Source organism: Petaurus breviceps, unplaced genomic scaffold (assembly GCF_028583685.1).
Source record: "Petaurus breviceps papuanus isolate PSGF00001 unplaced genomic scaffold, PetGlider_PUasm1.0 174, whole genome shotgun sequence".
NCBI classification, from domain to species: Eukaryota; Metazoa; Chordata; class Mammalia; order Diprotodontia; family Petauridae; genus Petaurus; species Petaurus breviceps.
Genome location: NW_027185761.1, coordinates 2,561,021 through 2,583,555, shown reverse-complemented (window position 1 = coordinate 2,583,555; position 22,535 = coordinate 2,561,021). Strand labels below are relative to the sequence as shown.

Sequence of the window (22,535 nt, the reverse complement as noted above, 5' to 3'; positions counted from 1 at the left end):
CTGGGGAGTGGTTTTCTGTTTCTGGACAACTAGTTTAAAAAAAGTGTCTTCTTAGCCCATCAAAAATATCTGTCTCTCACCTGTTACAAAGGTTCGTGACTGTTTTGAACTAGAGGAAAAATATACTGCATTTGGGGTCAGAGGCCCTGGGCTTGGATCTGGATTCTGCCTATGTTACCTTGCATAAGTCATTTCACAGACCTTAGTTTTCTAATTTGTAAAAGGACAGGGGTAGACTAGTTGATTTTTAAAGTGTCTTTCAGTAATATGTCCTATTATTAAAGATTCTTTTTTTTCCTATTGACACAGGATATTTACCCAATTATTGTGAGAAATAAGGCTAGTAACGTCTTTTGAGAACTAATTTAGCTTCAATGTTTTAGCCTTCATTTGATCAAATATCTTTATGAATGGTAGTCTAAAATATATGACACTATAGCTGTTTATAATAAAGTCTAAGGCAGGGTTAATGGGAGGGCCTCAGTACATCTAATCTAGTCAAAATTAAAGAGAAAAAAGCTTAAAAACATGTTCAACTATTTCTTTGTCACTACTTCTGAGAAAGAATTGCTGTGAAGTTAAATGAGCTTTTTAGAGAACTGTCCAGTTTTTACAATTCCTCCAAAAGTCCAATTCCAATACTGTCATGTACATTCAAAAGAATCCTTGTTAGAATATCTTGGATGCACTTTTCTGAGGAACTCTAGAAGGTACTAATTGCTTTGCTAATCTTACTGTAAGGTGCTAAAGAGGCTGATATCATTGTAATTAACATTTTACACTTGAGGCACCAGAAAACAGGGACTGAACCAAGGACTCTGAGCATGTTGTTATCTGCAAAAACAGGCCTCAGTCCCAGGTTGCCTGATTAGAACAGACCATGTATCCATTCAAGTATATGAGTATGGGAGGGAGGCAGGGAGAGAGAGGGGGCAGAGAGAGACTGAGACAGAGACAGACAAAGAGAGACAAAGATAGTCAAAGACAGAGAAAGAAACTCAAATAGAGACCCAAACAGAGGCAAAGAGAACAGACAGACAGACAGACAGACAGACACACACACACACACACACACACACATACAGAGACTGAGAGAGACAAAGACAGCCAGAGACAGGGAGAGACAGAGAGAAAGCTAGAGACAGACAACACAGAGAGAGAAAGCTACAGAGACAGACACATGGAGAAAGAAAGTAGGAAGCTAATTTCAGTTCTAAACCTTTAGAGCAGAGGTTCTTTAATATTTTTTTGGAACCCTTTTCAGAATAATATTTTTAAATGTATAACTTTGCATACATAGGATTACAAAGGAAAACAATTCTATTGAAATACAGTTATCAATATACAAATTTTTTTTTTGTTTTGCTTTTTAGAGGGTAAGTGGGGTTAAGTGACTTGCCCAAGGTCACAGGCTAGTTTTTGTGTTAAGTGTCTGGAGCTTGATTTGAACAACTCAGGGCCTGTGACTGTATTCACTGCACCACCTAGCCACCCCCAACATGCAATTTTTAAAACAAAGTTCATGCCCCACCCCTAAGAAACTCTGCTTTAGGGGGAAAATCCTTCTAAAGTAGATGAAAAATCATTAAATTTAAAAAATTCTTTGATAATATCCTGAAAACCAAAAGCTACAAAATTAGGTACAAAAATCAGTCCTAGAATGTCATAACAGTGATATTAATCATACTCTTAAAAGGTGAATTTACTTGATTATGAAGTTATATATGTCACATAATTATATTTTTGCTTCTTCATCTTCTAATATTTAAGTCATAATAAGAATCATGATAATGGAGATGAAGATAGTTATATATATATATGTATATTTCACTTTCAGGTTTATAAAAAAAAATCCACTCCATTTAAAGCTGCACAACATTCTCAGCAGAATATCAACATCACTAAGGTTTACTTGTAATAATGGTGGACAAAGCCAAATAAATATGCTGCTGCACCAGGAAGTATCTCCTACATTTCACCAAGTCCACGTCCCTTGGCCCAGATATTATGGTGGATGTACATGCCAAGCAAACCATGTCAGTTCCCTATTTGTATTGCTACTTTGCTCAACAACCCAGCATAAACATACAGCAAAAGCAGACAAATATCTACTCCTTCTAATAGTCATAATAGTAATACAGAAATATAGTTGCCTCCAAGTTGATAATAGTATTTATCTCACTTAGAAGGACTTTATTTAAAAGAAAAAAAAATCCTTCTGAAAGAAATGAGAAAATTACCTAATCTACTTTGTAAAGGGGGAAAAAAAAGAAACAAGTTCTTTATCTTGGAAGCCTTCCACATATCACACAAAGCCTCCTGGGGAAGGAACCAAGATGTTCAGTGCTTCACTGGAAGCATTCTCCCTGGTGATTTCACTGGAAATCGGTAGCCTGCAGCCACATACCCCCATGGGGGAAGTACTCCCTTGGCAGTGTGCCTTGGAAAGACACACCCGATCCCAGTCTCTTAAAGATCTCTCCAGCTGAACTCTGGCAACGTTTCCCTGTATTCAACTGGGGTTAGGGTACTGCTCATTTTCTGCCCTGGTTATGCTAAATTCTTGTTTGTTTCAATCCTACCAAAATGGGATGAGGGAGTAAATGTAGGGAATAAATGATGTGGGAAAAACACCTGCAGCCATTAAAAATTATTTTATTTTCTGTTTTCATTCCAATGATGGCCTCTCTAGTTTAAAAAATCATAAGGAAGTCACTTACTTTCTAGCAACCCAGACGGTGACTTTTCTGTTTCTGATATAAACAACTGCCCCTTGGGGGTACTTAGTCCAAACTCATTTCACAAGGGCCAGTTAAACAGTCATCAGGAGGAAATAACTTCAGTCCACAACGATGTGGGGAGTGCTCATTTGAAAAGATGTTTTACCACTCATTCCATCTTCTTAGGGACATTTGCAGGGACAGAGGTATGTTGTTGAAATCATATGCAGTCTAGTGATATATGGTTGTCATAACAGGCAGGCTTCATTCTGATCGTACTTAGTTTTTGAAATCAAATCACTGGAAAGACTTCAAAATAAGGCCAAAAAAAGAAAATCCTATCTCTGTTGAAACCCAATAGCAATAAAATAACAACAGTAAAAGATGAAAGGGCTAATCGAGTTTAACTTTATCCCTTCAAATGGAGATTCTAGTTGATGTAAAAGATTACAAGTTTGTGACATTATGGAGCAAAGATGATCTGGACCAATTCTTTAGTCCTTTCACAAAACTGTTCTCCTATAAGAGAGGGAGGAAGCCGGGATGGAACGGGACAGGGGGAGGGAGAGGAGGAAGGAAAGAATAAACCTTTTTTTTTCCTTCTACATAGCTGCCCACAGAATCTTCCCTTTACAATTTGCAATGCAGCTGTCAGGACCTTCAAAATACACTGAAGCACACCTTTGGAGTTGGTGATAAATTTCTGTTATCCCACAAATCCTAACTGGCAAAGAGGTTTAAAAATTTGTGCAGATATTCTGTGGTCATTTGTGAAATTCAGTTCCTGTTAAAACCTTGAACAAAATTAGGCTTATCTCGTACATGACAGTAGCCTGACTCAACCACTCACCATTCAGTTATTGAACACTCTGGACCAAGTATAACTTCCTGTGAGGGGCTTCTGCCTTAGGAGGGCAAAACAGTGAAGGAAACTTTACAGCGCAATCACTTTGGGCTCCTCTGCTTTAAAACTTTCTACTTTGCATAAAGAAAACGGGAAAGGGGTGTGTGTGTGTGTGTCTTCTGTGTTATAATTATACTGCTCAAACCAGAAAAGGTCCTAACCAGATAGGAAGACAGGTGGTAACTGGAAACCGCAGTTCAAAAGCCTTTGGGTGTGTTTTGTGTTTTGTGTTGTGTGTGTGTGTGTGTGCTTCATTTCTTTCTGAAACACAACCCCCAACTAAGAAGGAAAGTTAACGGAATGTCTGGCGGCTGTTTGATACACTGAACTGGTATGATTCCCATGTTGATAAAATGGAGGAGAAAAATAAAATGAAGACAAGCTAAAATTACAAACTCAAAATGTGATTTCCTGTTCCTTTTTTTTCTTGAAGATTTATATTTTAGGTAAGTTGTAAAAGGCAAGACCGAACAAAGAGTAAGTTTCTGAGGATAAAAATAGGTCACATTTCAGAGTTAATGTTCTAAACATGTATAAACAAAATAAAGGTGGAAGGTGAGGTTGGAAATGTAAGAAAAGGGGGAAAAAGTCCACTTTTGGGGGAGGAGGGAATCAAAGTTTGCAATGAGGAATTTATGGTAATTTTCATTATTAATTCAGCTCTTATAAGATTGCTGACACTTAAAGAAGCCATTAAATTTATGGTATATTGTCAGCTTTAAGCAAATCAAAAGACTGTACCTTTAAAAACACATTTTACTTCAAGCTTTAAAGCTGAAAATACCCAATCTGAATTTTGTAAGGAGGGAGAATGAATGACAAGGCTTGCTTATCTGTGTGACTTTGGTCAAGTCACTTCATGTCTTTTGGCTTTATTTTCCTCACCTGAGTAAAGTATTCTCTGAAATTAAGACAAAAAGAAGCTTGAAGATAGTTCCCAACTGACTACTGACAACTATTAGCATAATGTATTTTACACTTGGCAGAAAGAGGGAAAATTTGGTCTACAAAGAACTACAGAGAACTGCTCCTTTCAAATGCATAAGGATCATAGCATCATTGGATCATCAATTTATAACTAGGAGGGACAGTAGAGATCATTTTGTTAAATCTTTTTGGTTTATAAATGAGGAAACCAAGGCCTGGTTAAGTAACTTTCTTATGTTCACACAGGTAGAAATTAGAGGAGGGCTTTGTTTAGCTTACACACCAGAAAAAGGTAAGGAAGGTAAAAGACTATGCAAATGCTTACTAGACTTTTCAAAACCATAAAAGCTGATTTGATCTAGAATATTTTATTTTATTTTCTATCATGGCTTATCCCAGTGGTGACCAAAGAACCAATGCATGCTTCTTGTAGGTTTGGGGCAGTCTTGGTGCCTGCTGACCCTCTGTTGTCACTGGGTCTTCTGCTTTCTCTAAGCCACCTTGGGGGTGACCCCTCAGAATATGAAGAGGTGTTTTAATATTATCTCTTTCAAAACACCATAAACACTTTTGAAACCCCTCTCTGTGTGTTCCCAGACTGTTCATGTAGTCATCTGATATCAGGAATGTTGATAACTTTTACATTTTAAAAACTGATATGATTGGGCCTGGGTGTGAGTCAGGGTGAACCACCAGGTGAAATCAGTATATTTAGACATAGTGATGATGCTAAATTTTAATCTCACCTGTTTCATTCACGTTCTCTGTAGGTTACTCAATCTCTCTGTGCTTCATCTTTTTTTGAAATATGAAACTGGAATTTATTAAATATTTTAAAGTGTACATTAAATTAGTTTTTTTTGTGCCTCCTTCTGAAACTCGTTTTAACTTTTTTGATGCTATTTTATTCTCTTTTTTTTTGCATCCAAATTATTCCCCCCAACTCCCTGCCCCACCAAAAAAAGGCTTCCTTATGCAAAGGAGAGTTTGAATAAAACTAATCCATACAACTGGTTCTGTCAAAATGTCTATCTCATTGTGTTTCATTTGCATTCCCTACAAGATGAAACCTATAGGAAAAAACTTACTTAAAAGTAATTTTGAGGTGAAATAAATGTACTTTGGAAATGCCAAATAATATAAAAAATCATGCTAAATAAAAACTGAGGAAGTCAAGGGAAAAAGCCAAGCTCTCCTCCTCTTCCCTTCCCCATCCCTTGCCTACAAAAGCCCTGGGATGAAAATGAGCAGAGAATGAAAAAAGGAAGGTAAACCTAGAGTCCTCACACAACGTTTTCAGCCATTCCTCTTAAGAGGGATTAAAGTTCAGCAAAGTACTGTCTTCAAGCCTCCCCCCAAGCCTTTGACTGCTCATAGGTTGAGAAGGTTTGGGATTGAAACATGTTTCATCTCTGTTGCAGACACTGCTGAGATCCTGCTAGATAATGCTTTCTCTCTCGCTAAAACTGGGTTTATCGGAGCAGAAGAGATGTATTTTACAGATAAACACAACTTCCTCTAACTGCTGATTAGATAAGCAGGCCCAGTATCCGTACTCACAAGCCACACAGCTGAAGCACGGCTGCTCCTCTCCCTCCAATGCAGACAAAGCTCAGAGCTTTCTCTTTCCATTCTGAAACACCAGGGGCCTAAGCATTTTCTTTGTAACCCTCTCCACTGCGTAGCACAAGTGTTTTTAACAACAGATATTTGCACTGCATCCAGGCTACATCATCAAGGCAACAGTTTCCAAAAGGCCCAAGTTAGAAGGAAGGCCAATGTACTGATATTCGTACAACTTCAAATTCTGCTGTGAGACTTCAGTACTACTGAGTATATTTTCTTCTTTGACTGTACAGATCACAAAACGTCCTGAATGCTGACCCTATCACTTCTCTGCTCTCCCAAGAACACAATCTTGAAATCATTCCCTATATTTTCTTACTCTGTTAAGGTAAATCAAGTTCTAATTTAAAGCTATGGGAATGGGGATACATGGGTCTTTAAGGCTCTCAAAACCTGCTTCTAGAGAAGAACAATGAGCCTTCTTGAATGTTGGCTGGCAAGATGGGATGGCCAACCACAAAATTCTGGAAAGGGGTGGTTTATCACAGTTAAAAATATGCCCATCACAACCCAACAACAATCACTCCCCTGGGCAGGGCATGTGGAGAATGGATGGATTTTAAAAGACTTCTATGTGGTGGATGCCAGTTACATGAGAAGGTAAAGGGGATATTCTCTATCACAATGAAGTACAAATATACACATATATATGTATATGTATATATATATATACATATACACACACATATAATTTCATTGGTGTAGTTTCCACAACTATTTGGTGACTTAGAGTTCCCCAGGATTTATAGAGAGGCCAAGTAATTTACCCAGGATTTCAGAACCAGTATGTGCCAAAGGTGGAACTTGAAACCAGATTTTCTGGACTAGAGGCTATTTATTTACCTAACAAGCCATGATTCTTCCTGTACTACATGTATAAAAACACACACACATACACACACTGACCCATCACAATAACTCACTTTTATATGAATTTGAAGTTTCTAAAGCATTTTCCTCACAATCCATTTCCAATCCCCCAGCTAGGCTGAAGAAACTGGGACTAAGAGAAGGAAGTACGTACAAGGTTACCATTTCACAGATGAACCTCAGACTCAGGTCCTCGATATTCAGTGTGACAAGTATCCTTCCCACACCATCCCATCTCACATCTGTACTGTTGCACTATTTTCTTTATAATTTCCCTTTCTATTCTAGTAGGAAAATGTTGAGTGCTTGTCCCCTGACATCTGAAGATTTTGTTTTTAGATGAACATTTTCTTTTTGAGCTTAAAAAAGTGATATCTAGTCAGTAATTTCAACCTCATCTTACAAAAGACATTTCTTCCAATTGATCATTTTTTCCACCCCTTTTCAATAGCTCTCAGGATATCAAGTACATATACTACTTTTATATTGTAAATATAAAAAATGAGGACTAACAAGGCTGCCTAAGGGGTCACCAATTCTTGGTTTAGCTAGTATCACACATATACACTTAGATAGCTAAGAATCTATCTTTTTTAACATGAGGAAAAGAAACTATGCAGTCACAATGAATAAACTTTTCATTTGTTCCAACCCAGTCCAATCCAATACCTATTAAATGCCCACTTCAATCCTGAACAATTAACTTTCACCGTCAGGCAATTCTTTGCATCTGACATGAATCCATCATGCTGAAGTATAAACCACTTTTTTCTCTTGGTTAAAAACAAGAGGCAATGGATCATCCTCTTTTATAAAAATCACCCTCTCTCAGCCTTCCTTTCCCCACATGGCATAAGACTTTGCTTGACCTTTTGGTAGGCCTCTTTTTCCATCTCTTTACTTTGTGGTTCTTGGACTTCAATCTAGGTTTCTCTGCTGAACCACTTTTCATTTAAGAGTCTAGATTAGGACTAAGTACTATAGACATGCTTTACCAACCCTATTATCCATCAATTAAATTCTCCCTCTTACACAGCTTCTCCCAAGAAAATACATTCAGACAGCAATTATCAGCACCAATCAGGCGGTTCTAACCCCCAAACTTCAGTGTATTTATCTAAAGAGGACAAAACTTTACACTTGCCAATGTCAAGGTAAATTATATTGATCATACCCTCTATAAAGAAAAAATACTTATATTGATAATATCTTCTGTTTTTAAAGTTGTGGGTGATTATTACACCCAGGTTTCTGCTCTCATATTTGTCTGGGTTAATCTTACATATAATTTTAAGGGATATTCCTAGCCCCCTTTTAAAGATAAACATGATACTGGTTTATTTCCATCAAAATCCAAGACTTTGTCCAATATCTTTCACATGATTTCAGTTTTATTACATTCACCCAATTCTTCATAAGATCTTTAAGAATGACGACCAGTGTCTCTAAAATGACTTTGGTCTTAATTTATGACCACACTGAGTATTGATGAAACCTATAGTTTTTCACTGGATCATCTTCTACACCAACTTAATTTTCCATTCTCCCTGTAGTCTTTGGTTCTTTGTTCACATGATCACTGAATCAGACATTTAGATCTAGAAGGGGACTTAGCGACCAACCCCCTCATTTTGCAGATGGACAAAGAGAAGCTCCAAAAGTCCCACATCTCGTAAGTTTCAAAGAAAAGACTGGAATTCCAGCACTTTGTCCAGATCAAAATAAGCCTTTAACTTTTCTCATGCCATTTGTTAACAATTTTCTCTCCTTCAAACTGAGAAGGTATTTTCCCCCTTTATATTAAAAGATTAATTTTCTATTTCCTTTTTGTTTTACAAATTGAATCACTGATTGTTAGCTATTTTCCATATTCTGACAATTTCTTGTTTTTTTAAAATAATAATACTTTACATTTTCATAGTACTTAAGACTACAAATCACTTGTACCCTTGTCATCTATTTTATTCTTATGATATTCTTGAATGCTAGGTAGTACAAGTATTATTTCCCTCATTTTACAGAGGAGGAAATTAAAACTTAATAAGGTTAGATGACTCACACTTGGGTTCAAAAACTCACTTCACAAGGATAGGATAGGGGGGTTGGTTGATTTTATCACTAAGGTCCCTTCCAATTAAAACATCTTTTGATTTGCCAAAGCTCATCCACCTAGTGAATCAAATTCAGGTGTTCAGTAGAGTAGAAAGAAATTTGTATTTGAAGGCACAAGACTTGGGTTCAAACTCTAGTATTTGACCTTAGACAAGTCAAAACCTTTCTTCTTCTATAAAATGAAAAAGCTGGATCATCAAATTCAACCCAAATCCATCTCAAATATATCTTTCAGCTCTAAAACCTATAATTCTAGGACTCTGATATTAATGACCCTGATTTTCCTTCTTTGAAAATGATCTTAATTCCTTTATTGGTATTCAAGATCTCTTATTGATTCTATAATTGCTTTATATGTATTACTTCATTACATGGTAGAAAAAAATTAATAGGTCATAATATCTTGCTCTACACTGGAATTTTTAAAAAAAAAGATTTCTGTGTTTAGTTCACCAGTTTTTTTAAATGCCTGATTTATCCAATTTTATTTCTTTCAGTGAACCTTAATTCTTCTACTTTTGTCTTTTATTTTTACTATCCTCTTTCTTCGTTTCTTCACTCACTTCCTCAACTTCATACTATCATGTCCTTCCTATCCTTGCTTTCTTTCCACAGATCTGCCATCCATGATTTTTTTTGTTTGCGTCTGTGGACTCCAGACTTTATATTCTCCTATCATTCCATGTGTCCAGATCCTCTCTGCCCTGACAATACACTTTAAAATACTATTTTCTCCATAACATCCAATATGGACCTGTCTAAAGGGATAAAAATCACAGAATGAGAAAGCACAAAAATTAGTTGAAAAAAAAATACCACTAATTAGGGTAATAAGGACAACGGTAGACCCATCGACTGTCACCCAATGTTGCTATTTTAATCATTATTTGTGAGAGAGAGGAGAGGAGAGGAGAGGAGAGGAGGGGAGGGGAGGGGAGGGGAGGGGACGGGAGGGGAGGGGAGAAAAGAAAGAAAAGGGGCACCCAGAAATGTTTTTAATGTTTAAAACCTGATGACCAACTTTATGAAAACTATGAATTCCTGAATGGCTGAACAGAATGAAACTATTAAATATAATTGAGCTGCACTGGCTGAATAGCACTAAAAAGTGAAAAAAATCATTCAAAAGCCTGACCAGCCTTGAACAGTGAGAGCACATTTCCATGCTTAAAACAAACTCGCCAATAAATGACTCTCTGCTCAAGTCGCTGCTGATTGGATCCTTACAAGGGTTAGACATGTCATTCCAATTACTTTATAAACTAGAAAAGCAGACTTTAAAGATTTCAAAAAATGGATTTAGTTTTCTATATAGATAGAGGTTGGATCTGTGATTTCCTTGGTATAAGGGAATCTCAAGTGAGGAAAAGGCTACTAATACAGGTTGGCACCTACTCTATATCTCAGTCTTAGAGAGCTACTTAGACCAGAGGTGTCAACTAGCCTCCTGTCTGCTGCACATGGCCTACACCATTCCTGAGTGCTGCCTGAACCAGAATAAAATGTTAAAATTGGGACATATTTAACAAAAAACTCCAAACAAAATAAAACATGGATAATATTACTATGTAGCTAAGTCAACACGCAATCTGTAGGGACCCTTAAATATGCTTTAGGGGTACCCCCAGCCATTTCAGTCTGATACTACTGGCCTAGAGCACTGGTTATACCCAGAGTCATATAGCCCTTATGTGTCCAAGGTGGAACTTGAATCCAGGTAAAATACAAAACAGTACATGAACGGGCTTATAAATGCCTGCATGTCACTGTTGACCAGTAAGAAAAATAGGATTAAAAAAACCCCAAAACTTGAATAGGATTCACATGTTTTTTTGCTTTACTCTCCTCCCCTATAGCATTTAGCCTTCTTGAATGATTTCAGCAATCCCTTTAGTATGGGATTATACTAGGATTTAGGATCATAGATTTGGAGCTTGAAAGAATCACCTATTCAAGCCCCCTTATTTTACAGAGGAGGAAACTTAGTCCTGCAGAGTCTGATTTGTCAGAGATCACACAGGAGTATGAGGCAGAGATGGATTTGAACCCAGGTCCTTTGATTCCAAATGCAGTATTTCTTCACTGCAACATGTTGCCTCTTTAATACTAATCCCATGGAACCCCCCCCCGCCCCTTTTTTTTGTTTCTCAGTCATGAAAATATTTGGCCTAATTTTGTCTATGTGATAGCAGGAGGGAAGGATATTTACTATGTGATAGGGTCATGACTAATCAGTTATTTCATTCTATGGACATAAGAAAACACAGACAGTTCTGGCCTTATGTAAATTCGCATTATGCAAATTCAGCTTTATGTAAAGAATTCTGAAAGAAATCCACATTCCAAAAAAACTACGCCTATGTTAACTTTACTGTACAGCATTGTCCTCTCTCTCTCTACTCCTGTACCTCCCCGATAGGGGTTCCTCAACCCTGCCAAATCCTAAAACAACTCCTTCCAGGAAAGCAGAGGAACACTCCTGGAGAGACTACCTCCTACCCCAACCCCATCCCCCTCGTAGGGGGGCTTTGCTTAAGACTCTGGAGCTAAGAGAAAAAAAAATTATTCCTCTCTGCCCATCTGCTTAGTAAGCCCCTCCACCCCCATGTCTGTCTTCCATCTCTCCATGCTGAGTAAGCATATCTGTGCCTGGCCCCTGCCTGTCACCTGTCCTCTCCTGTCTGTGTCTGTGCAGGCCCTGACATGTCTGTCCACCATAGGTTCTTCCTTGGTTCAGGCCTGGCCCCCAAGTGGCATTTGGTAGTGCTTGTGATACTTGCATCACATTTTGATCACTTACCCCAGAGTCACAAATTTCTGAAGTTTGTCTTTGTGTGACCTCTAGCCTCAGATTTATGACCTCTTATCTTATACCTTCTTAAAAGTGTTCTATTAGCTATGTGCTGAGCAATAGAGATTTTTCCACTGTGATTTGGAGTCCAAAAGAGTGCTACTTAAATCATATTTTTCAAAATCAAAATTTTCTCATGTACAAGTCAGCTCTGAGGCTGTATGTATGATTCCACCCTATCCCCAACCCTTCCACAAAGTGTTTCCCAGGGAAAATATTCTGAATTTTAGTATTCTGATTTCTAAAGTTTTGATTCTTGGCTGCATGTATAGGCTAGCTTGGAGAAAGTTTTGGGAAAAGGAATGATTGTTCTTTGAAGGAGATACAGGAAAATTTTTAGAATTAACTGTAATTGTAAAAAAATAAAAGGTATCATGAGAACAGTATAGTAGGGAGACTATCTTACCCAAAACTCTTTCATTCTTAGAATTCTGCTGTCCTCCTGAAGTGGTAGAAAGATCTTCTGGTACAGGCATAGGTTCATCTGAATCATCAGGTACATCACTTACTGAAGGACTTTCCTTTCCTAAGAAGATAAAAAGTAGCCTCTATTAGAGTGGTTGGTCATAGCCTGAAAGATTGGCACATTCCCAATGTCAGAGCCTCCCTGGGCTTTTGCCATGAAGAGTTCACTATGCAAAGCATAGCAAGATATCCACAGGATACTGTTTCCTTATTCTTAAGAAAACTCAATTAAGCATCCTAGAAAGGGAAGTTATGTTGGGTACAGAGGTACCAGTCTTGTAGCTTTTTCAAAGCTACACAATTTGATTACAACCCTGTAATTTAATCTAATTTGTGGGATAAGAGAGAGTGGAGAAAGGTGGCATGTAATGTGCCATCAAGTTTCTCTCCTATACAGCTAGGTTCTTTTGATCAATACCTTGCCTTTCAAATAAACCCTTATAGTATCGACAATCTGAAATAGGAAAAAGAAAAACAAGGTAGCCTATGAGTTGCATATAATATTTCACAAATAAATAAAAGCGTGTATACAATGCAACCTACAAAAGTCTCCATGTGTATAAACTACAAAGACATAGTCTGGGTGTGTATTAAATGTATTTAATATGTAATGTGTATTTAAAGAGTAGGGACAGAAGGATCAATATCAGCCTGGAGGGAGGTCATTACAGGGATGCCATAGGACTCTTCTCTTGGTCCTAGTCTGTTTAGTATTTCTTTCAGTGATTTGGAAAAGACATAGATGGTATATTCATCAAATCGGTTGATGATATGAAGCAATCAAGGATGAAAGAACTCAGATAAAAAATAACATCCTGACAGACCAGAATCATGGACTAAATCTTTTGGATAAAATTTCAGTGACAAAGGTAAATTCCAACACTTGGATTGAAAAAAAAATGAACCATGCAAATACAGAATTAGGGAGGTTTGCCTGGAAAAGAGTCCATGTGCAAAACATAGAAGGGATTTTAATAAATTAGGCATTTATTATATTTGGATTTAAAGTCCTTCAGCATTTGGTCCATTCCTAGTGTTTTATGCCTTACTTTCCTCCACATACCTTACAATCGAGTGACTCTGGTCACTTTGCTATTTCTTGCATGGGACAGTTCATTCCCTGCATTTCCCCTGGATGTTACCTATGCCTGGAATGCTTTTCCTCCTCACCTGCACCTCCTGGCTTTCTTGCTGAAATTCCACTTTCTTCAAGGAGGCTTTCATGGTCTTCCCTAATTTTAGTGTCTTCTCTTTGAGATTATGCCCAATTTATCCTGTATATATTTTGCTTGTTCATGGTTATTTTCATGATGTCTTCTCCCATTAGACTGTGAGCTTCCTGAGGGCAAGGGCTATTTTTGTCTTTGTTCCCTCAGTGCTTAGCAAAGGGCCTGGCATGTAACAGGTGTTTGATAAATGCTTGGTGACTTGATATACATACATTATGCCATATAGATATATACATATATACATACATATGTGTCATATATGTCCTGATGATGCATAGTGAACTGCATATTCATTGAGAGTTAAGAATTTGGTCTCAAAAGGGTCATGCAAACTTAGGCTGCATCAATAGATGTCTCTGTCTTTTCCAAACAAGAGGCAAGAGTTCTACTGCGCTCTTCCCCGGTCAGTCTATATCTCTTTCAGTCTGCACACCATATTTTAAGAAGAACACTGACAAGCAGAAAAGCACTCTAATGAGGTCAACCAGCATGGAAGGAAATACAAAACCATGCTAAAAGAGAATCAGTTGAAGGAACTGCAGATGTTTAGACTGGAGAAGATGATCAGAAAAGACATAAGAGATGCCTTCAAGTACTTGAAGGGATGTTATGTGAAAGAGAAGTTAACCCTATGTTGGCTGGTCTCAGAGGGCAGAATTAAGACCAATGAAATTAAAACCGTCCAACCATAGAGTGGGCTGCTTTAGTTGGTAGTGAGTTCTGAAGGTCTTCAAGCAGAGATTTAATGGCCCTTGGTTGAGATGTCGAAGAAAGCATTCCCATTTCTGGGACATGCTAGAGTTAAGGTTGACCTATCTTTGAACTCACAAGATTTGAGATTCTAGATTCATTAAGATTAAGATGTGCAGGAAAGATGTTATCCTTGTACTGAACTAGGCTCCCACTAGTACCAGTTATTTTCATAATCCATTTCAATTCAAGACCTTTCTCAAAAACTCTGAGTAGAAAGGCAGGTAGTAAAAAAAGAATGCAAATACTGATGTCACTACAACTTCTCCAAAATAAGTCACTCGCGCTCACTATTTGCAAACCAACTAAAGTATTCTTAAAAGTCCCTCATCAATCTCAGTACAGAATATTGAAGTTTTAATTGAAATACAATATTCTTACCTCTCTTCCCAGAGTTCATGCTAAAGGATTGTGTTGCTGAAGGGCAATGACAATGTATTTGAATAAAAGGAAAAGTCAAGTGACCTGGGTTCTAGTCCCAACTTTTTCATTTGTTGACTCTCTGTGACTGTGACCTTAGATAAGCCACTTATCTTCTGTGCTTTGGTTTTCTCATCTATGGAATGGGAAGGATAATATTTGTTCTACCTATTTCATGATAGTACATAGTAGGCACTTGAGTGTTTGTTGAATTTAACGTGATTTTTTGAGACTTGGTTTCCTTATCTCATTTGGGTTGGAAGTACAGCAGTCACTCATGGACCTGATCCCAATACTGCCTGGCAAAGAGGCTTTAAGCTGCTCCATTTTTCCAACCTGGGTCAGTGTGCCCCTCTTTAGGCAGCCTGGTGGCCTTCCACTTCTAAGAGAGCACCATATTCTATAGTCCTTTTATAGCTAAGAACTCCTGAAATCACACCGTTCACCAGCTTCAGCCTTCCCAGCAACAATGACTATGGTGTACAATAACCCAGTTGGCCCACTTGGCACTGCTGAATGAATTTTGAAGAAAGTGATTCATAATGCTAGAAAATTCTATGTGTCAATCACCATCATTTCCAAAAATTATAATGAGGATGTCCCAGTACTCACAGTCATAGAAACCTATGGATAGGTTCATAGGATATTGAGCCAGAAGAGGCTTTGATATCTAATTCATCCCAGGTGAGTATTTACTGAGGCCCAGAGGGCAGTGATTTCCTCTAGGTGCAAGGTAAATCCAACTTTATACCTTTCCCCATGGTTAGTAAGGTTTTAATGTAAAAAGTTTGAATTCATTCTATCCTGTATTTAGTTAATAAAAGTGATTATTAAAATTAATTCATACTTGAAGAAGAACATCTAAGATTTTCCTAAACAATTTCTCAGAGTACATAAAGTGATATATGTGACACAAAGGGTTTGGTGGTAGAACTGAGGAAAATAGTTGGAAAATTTAGAATTTGCCAGAAATGTGATAATGATGTTTCAAAGATAATTTTACTGGACTGAAGTACCTAGATAATTGTCTGATTCTCCATTTCAATTGTATATGTAGTTGTACCTTCAGAGATGATAAGAAAAGTTATGTTTAGTCACATAAATGATAACCATTTTACCTAAAATAACATATGCTTTCATTCATTCAGAAAGCATTGAGTCTACTTAGTGTGTGTATACACACACATATGTATATCATGCTGTTGCCTTCTTCTTTTGGATTTCTGTTAATGCCAGCAGCTGTTTTATATATATGTGCAGGGATGGGGAACCTTGGATGTGGCCTTCTCACTGAGTCCAAGTTTTATGGAACAAATCCTTTTACTAAGGGGATTTGTTCTGTGAAGTTTGGATTCAGTCAAAGGGCTGCACTTGAGGACTGCAAGGGCCATGTGTGACCCTGAGGCCATAGGTTCCCCACTCTTGGTCTGATGCATATGCAGTTGCTAGCATTGTGAGAAACTGTCATGGACAGAGCACTGCATTTGGAGTTGGAAGAATCTGCTTCAAATACTGACTCTGGCATTTACTAGCTAGATGATTTTAAGCAAGTTAACCTGGTTAAGTCTTATTTCTTTTACCTATGAAGTGAGGGGGCTGGACTAGATGGTCCCTAATGCTTCTTTAACCTCTAAATTTGGGAGAAGAAAATACAGCTCTGGATGAGAAGTCAGATGACCAGGAGTCTAATGCTACCTTTTTTACTTAAACCTGTGTGACCCTGAGCAAGTCACTAACTTACCTCTGAATCTCAGTTTTCTCACAGGTAAAATGAGGGTGTCGGACTAAGAACCCTTCTAGCCCTAAAACTTTTGATCCTAAGAAGATATATGATTTCTTTCATTACAGAAGTTGCAATTTAATTGGGAGAGAAGGGTTTAAAATGTATATACTTAAAACTAGCAAAGGATATTAGCATATCTTCATTATCTCACTCCCTAAGCTCACCCTTCCAACAATGCAGTACCACAATACATTGACGAAATGACTCATCTGCAGGAGGTAGGGTTAGTCAAGGAAGGCCTTTTGGAATTGGAGCATTTTGAGAAAAGATGTAACAGAAGTGATGGGCAAAGATTAGAAGGGCATTCCAAATGGGAGAACAGAAAGGCACAGGAGTGGGCTGTTTGATCAACTTGATCAACTACTCATTTGAAATGAACAGCAAATCTTGATGGCATATAAAATAGTTTCCTACATAGAGGCAGTTCAAGTTTTCAGGTGACATATAATCGTGGGAAATACTATAACTAGGAGTAATCATATGTTATATACATATCTGATGTTTATTTTACTATAATAATCTTTCAGAAACTTTTGTTATGCACCTACTCTATGCACTGCACTATGCAAGACACCAAGAGAAGTAATGATAAATTTATTCAGCCTGTGAGGAGTTTATAATCTATTTGTGTATAATAACATGCGAACAGTAATAAAAAGAGAACTGTTACTTTTGTCATAACTTCTCAAGTAACATGTAAAGTCTCTTCCTGCATTTATTTTAAAACTAGAATACTCAAATGACCTGAAAATATGAGAATAGGGAACAGTGCTGCAAACTCTGGAATACGGAGAACAAATTTTATTTGCTACCTATTTAAATGCTACCCTTTTAGCTGAATTACAACTGGGATATTTTCAGGAAAAAACATTACTGGGTCTATCTGGATGCTTCAGACAAGACGGATCACTAAAGAAGGCTTAAGAGTATGAGAATTTCCCAAGAAAAAGCAAAAGGCCAGAAAGAAACTGAAGTGCTTTTATGTTAGTAAAGATTGGTTGTTATGTGCATTATGTCTGGCAATTGTCACTGCCTTAAATAGAACTTAAGAGCAAAAACAGCTTGAATGGCTTATAATTATTATTCAAGTACGACACAAAACGGGAAAAATTTGAAACTGAGAAAAGGGGAGAAGGTCTGTGGATTACTAGACAACCTTCCTCTTGTGGAAACCATTCACATTTATGTAGCAAGAGATTGACCCTGTCCCTCTGAGTCACAGGTGTCTGAGGTGGAAGAACATGACAAGAGCTTCCTAGAACTAGATTACAGTCATTCAAGGCTACGATAAAATTGCCCCATGATCCAGATGCTCAAGAAATGTAAAGGAGTTGAGAGCATCGTTGGCTGGAGGAGACAATAATATAGAAGCAGCAAGGATAAAATGAGTTAGTAACTGATAAGAAAACCCAAATCAGAAATGTGGGACAGTAGAGTCCAATAAAGAGAGCAGAAGAAGGAAAGTATCAACATGGAGAAGAAAAACGTAGCCTCTCCCCTTTCTGGAATCCCACCCAAGGTAGTAAATGGTACTGACTGTACAGACTCATGGGGAGGGCAATCCAATAAGGTGAATTTTTTTCACGATTCTTGAACAACTCAGATATGAATCTATCCTGTGTAAGGAAAAGCGGTTCTATATTTTGAAGCCTTGTGATTCGGTGCTTTTAAGGAGACACCAAAGAAATGCTAAATATTGTAGTTCTCAGTTTGAAAGAACAATTAGCCAAAGACTAATTCTCAAATTATATAACAAGGTCCTTTCATATCAGATGAGAATTACTGTTACAAGAGTTACCTTTAGCATGTACATTTAGCACTCTAAGATTACAAAGGGCTTTATAACTGTAGGATAACACATGTTATACTCAGAAGAAAACTTTAGGTTCAACTTCTCACTTCACATATGAAGAAAGTGAGATTTTAGGACTTGTGTAAGTCACATAATTAGTTGACAATTTAGCCAAGATGTTAATCCAGGTTTTCCGATTTCAAATCCAAGGCTATTGGCATTACAGAAGAGGAAACTGAGACTCAGTTGTTGGGTTATTTGGTCACATAGCTACTAAAAGTCAGTGTCTTTTTTTTTTTTACCTCTCTTCCTTTTCTCAGGCAAACTCCTAAGGGGGAAAAGTGTCTATACTTCTTGCCTCAACTTCCTCACCTCCCCTTCACTTTGCAATCAGACCTCTGACCACACCTCTCCACTGAAACTGATTTCTCTAAGGTTACCAAATAATTTCTTCACTGCTAAACTCTATGGTCTTCTCTCAGCGTCCATCCTTCTGTATTTTTTTGGGCAGATTTTACTCTTGCTCACCACCTTCTCCTTCTCAATCCTCTCTTCTTCCTCAGCTCTGTGGCTTTCCTTTTCTGGTTTTCCTCCTACATGTCAGGCTGCTATTTCTGTTTCCTCTACTTCTATCTCCCTCTCCTTTTAAACAGGTATCTCCCCAAGGCTCTGCCATTGGTCCTTTTTATGCTCCTTCCTCTTTGTTATCTCATGAGCCACAATGGATTGAGTGATCATCTCTATGAAGATGACTCCTAAACCTTCAGCTCAGCCCTAGTTTCTACCCTGATTACAGTCCTGCACCCTTCCTGCTGTACACCCCAACTTGGCTGTTCACAGGAACCTCAAACTGAACATCTACAAACAGAACTCGTTCTCTTACCTCCTAAACTTACCCCTCCATCAAACTTCTCTATTTGTGTTGAGGCCAGCACCATCTTTCCTGTCACCCATATTCTCAACACTCAATCACCCTCATTTTTTCTTCTTTGCTCCTCTAATCTAGGCACTCAGTTTTTGTTGGATTTACCTCCATATCTTTCTCTCTCCACTCATATAGCCACCACCCTAATTCAAACCTCCACCAACTCTTGTCTGGATTGTTGCAACATTCTCTTAACTGCTTTCCCTTCTTCCAGATCCTCTCTTTCCACACAGATGTCAAAGTAACCTTCCAAAAGCACATATCTAAAATTTCATTCTTCTACTAAAAAATCTTTAATAGTTCTACACTGCCTTTAAGACAATAAAAAAAATCTTTTCAGTTCCACACTAAAAGCCCTTTACCATCCTGTTCCACCCTATCAGTTCAGTCTCATTTCATAATACTCACCATCTACCCATCCTATGTTGAGTCCCAAACTGGTATTCTATTACACTTCTCTACCCCCTTATGTAGATTCCCTCTCCACTACTCTCTGCCCCCAACTTCCAGGCTATGGCTAGATTCTCTCCTTATCTCCAACTCTTGGGAGTTCTTAGATTCTTTTAAGGTTCAGTTCCAGAGTCAATTGATGCAGGAAGCCTTTTTCTGGTCTTCCTAGTTATTAGTGGTCTTTCCTTCCTCAAAATATTCTGTATTTGCCAACTGTTACCTATTGTATTCCCCAGCAGAATATAAATTCCTTATAAGCAGGGGATGTTTTGTTTTTGTCTTTCTAACCCCAGTACCTAGCATAGTGCCATAAACATCATAGGCCTTTAATAATATCTGTTGAATTGATCTAAAAGCTAGGAATTGCTTCCAGGTCTTCTAACTCCTAGCCTAGCACTTAATTCTGCAAAAGAATTTGTCCAATGAACTAACCTTGTGTCAATTCTAAGCTTCTTAGTCTTTGAGTGTAAAAAAAAAAGTGATCGTCTAGAGGAGGGATTTCACTTGTCCTTAAAGTTTAGTCTTAGGAGGCAGAACTAAAAACAATGGATGAAAGTTGCCAAGAGGGAGATTTTGATTAATTATAAGGAAAAAAAGCACCTCTAAAATAATTAGAGCTGTCCAAAAGTGGTATGGTCTACTCAAGAGCACAGTGTATTCTCCTTCAATGGAGGTCTTCACAAAGAAGGCAGATGATCATTTAGGGGAATATTGTAGAAGGGTGATCCTAAAAAGGACTGGGCCTAAATATCCTGTGATATGTGGTACCAGATGACTTCTGGAACCCTTTTACCTCTGAGATTCTATCAACTTAATTCTCTGCCCATTGCTAGATTTCAACTTCCAGAGTCCCAGAGACGTCAATATTCAACACTGGATAAGTATCCTTATCCATAATGGATACATTACTTTCTTCCTACTGTCATTCATTATCAAGACATTTCCAGAACTCTTTAAATAACTATGGACCAAGCAAGGTAGATATAATAAAAATATTCTGAGTGTAATAGTTAAAGAAGGTTTCTCCTTATAGTCAGTAGATCCTTCAAATTCATCCAAACCAACTTTTTGTCATTACATTTCAATTTAATTAACCATTTATCCTGAGGCATAGTCAGACACTACCAATCATGTCTAGACCATGGTTTCTGATTTTTAAGAGGCATTTCATTCCAGTAGGGTTCCTTGCATTTAATTAAATGTTACTTCTTGAGTGTCACCGTAGCTGAGTCTCAACACTTTTATCCACACTATAGAAGGAAAGCACACACCACAAGCCAAAGAGGAATAATGGAAAACAGTGGGGATGATGGTTCTAAAGTACCATGGGCCAGACTTGATCAATAAGAAACTCAGCAGAATAGACAGCAAGGAGAAAGAGGAAAATTAAAAATTATTCTGTGTGCACAAGTATAAAGGCAAATACTGATGAATTGCATTGTTAGACAAACTTGCATATCTTCAGGGAGATGTTTATTGAATCAATAAACTGATATAATAACAGGTTATAACTACATTGGGCTTTAAGCCTTCCCAAAACCTCTCCACACAACCACTCTTTGAAGTGGGCAATGAAAGTCTGAATAGATCCACTTTGCAGATGAAGAAACTAAGCTCAGAGAAGTTCCATGACAGGGCATACAGCAAAATATTGGGGATGCAAGTCCAATTTAGACACTTCTACCTTCTAGATCAGTTTGCTTTCCATTATATTACAATCATATCACCTAGTCTAACATCTTGATAGTTCTGGAGAAAATCCTGACTCCCCTGAAGAGTCTCAATCCCTTCCTTAAGCTGGCTTCATTACTGGTTCAGAAATAAAGCATTCACATTCAGCTTCCTATGTGATCACTTCAACTTCTGAGTCTTACCCTTCAGAATTCTTTGCTGATTCAGGGAATCATTTGAGAAACCAAAAAGTGGTGCCCCATCAAATTCACCAACCAGTAAAATGCGAGAAGAATACCCCAGGTAAATGTGACATTAATAGAATTCCATTAAATAACTAAAATTAGTCTGGACTACAGTTAAATTCTGTATCTTCTCTGACAGAAGAAATTGAACTTCACAAATTTTTTCTCTAATAGGACATGTCACTAAGTCCCCTCTTGGCTGATTCTTCAAAAGAGGCATTTACTCCCCAATACAGTTACATGTATGTTGCATGATAGAATGATGCAGGAGGAGGAATGCTAGCAGTTGAGGAGTTACAAAGGTTTCTTTTAAGAGCTTTCCCTTCTGTTATAGATATTATTTATATTTTATTTCTGACTTCTAGAGTTTAGCTGACAAATTCCTGATTTCTTAGAAACAGTGCAAGACCGCCATCTTAACTAATATACTACTGATTCACTTAATGTAAAAAGATTTATTTAGTTTCAACTAATATGCAAGACACTGTTCTAGGAAACAAGAGAGAAGCGTGGCATTTATAAGATACTCACAATGATTTTTTTTAAAGTTTTATTGACATGTTTTGTTTTTATATCACAAACATTATGAATAATTAAGCAAAACAAATGATACAAGACCCTTATCTGGAAGTATATGCAACATTCCACACCTATAATCGCCTTCTCCCAAACTCTCTATTTTTAAAAGATGTTTTTTTTTTTTAAGCAATTGGGGTTAAGTAACTTGCCCAAGGTTACACGGCCAGGGGTGTGTGTGTGTGTGTGTGTGTGTGTGTGTGTGTGTGTGTGTGTGTG

The 22,535-nt window shown here is 37.6% G+C and overlaps 1 protein-coding gene across 17 annotated transcripts in view; it reads right to left on the bottom strand.

Annotated features, from left to right (window-relative positions):
• Window positions 1-22,535, bottom strand: part of IKZF1 (IKAROS family zinc finger 1) — a 135,343-nt gene that overhangs the window by 88,962 nt on the left and 23,846 nt on the right. For all 17 annotated transcript variants that reach the window (XM_069083700.1, XM_069083698.1, XM_069083690.1 and 14 more), the window contains exon 3: window positions 12,417-12,536. In XM_069083700.1, the coding sequence (XP_068939801.1) occupies window positions 12,417-12,536 (120 nt within the window). The remainder of the gene's footprint in view (window positions 1-12,416; window positions 12,537-22,535) is intronic.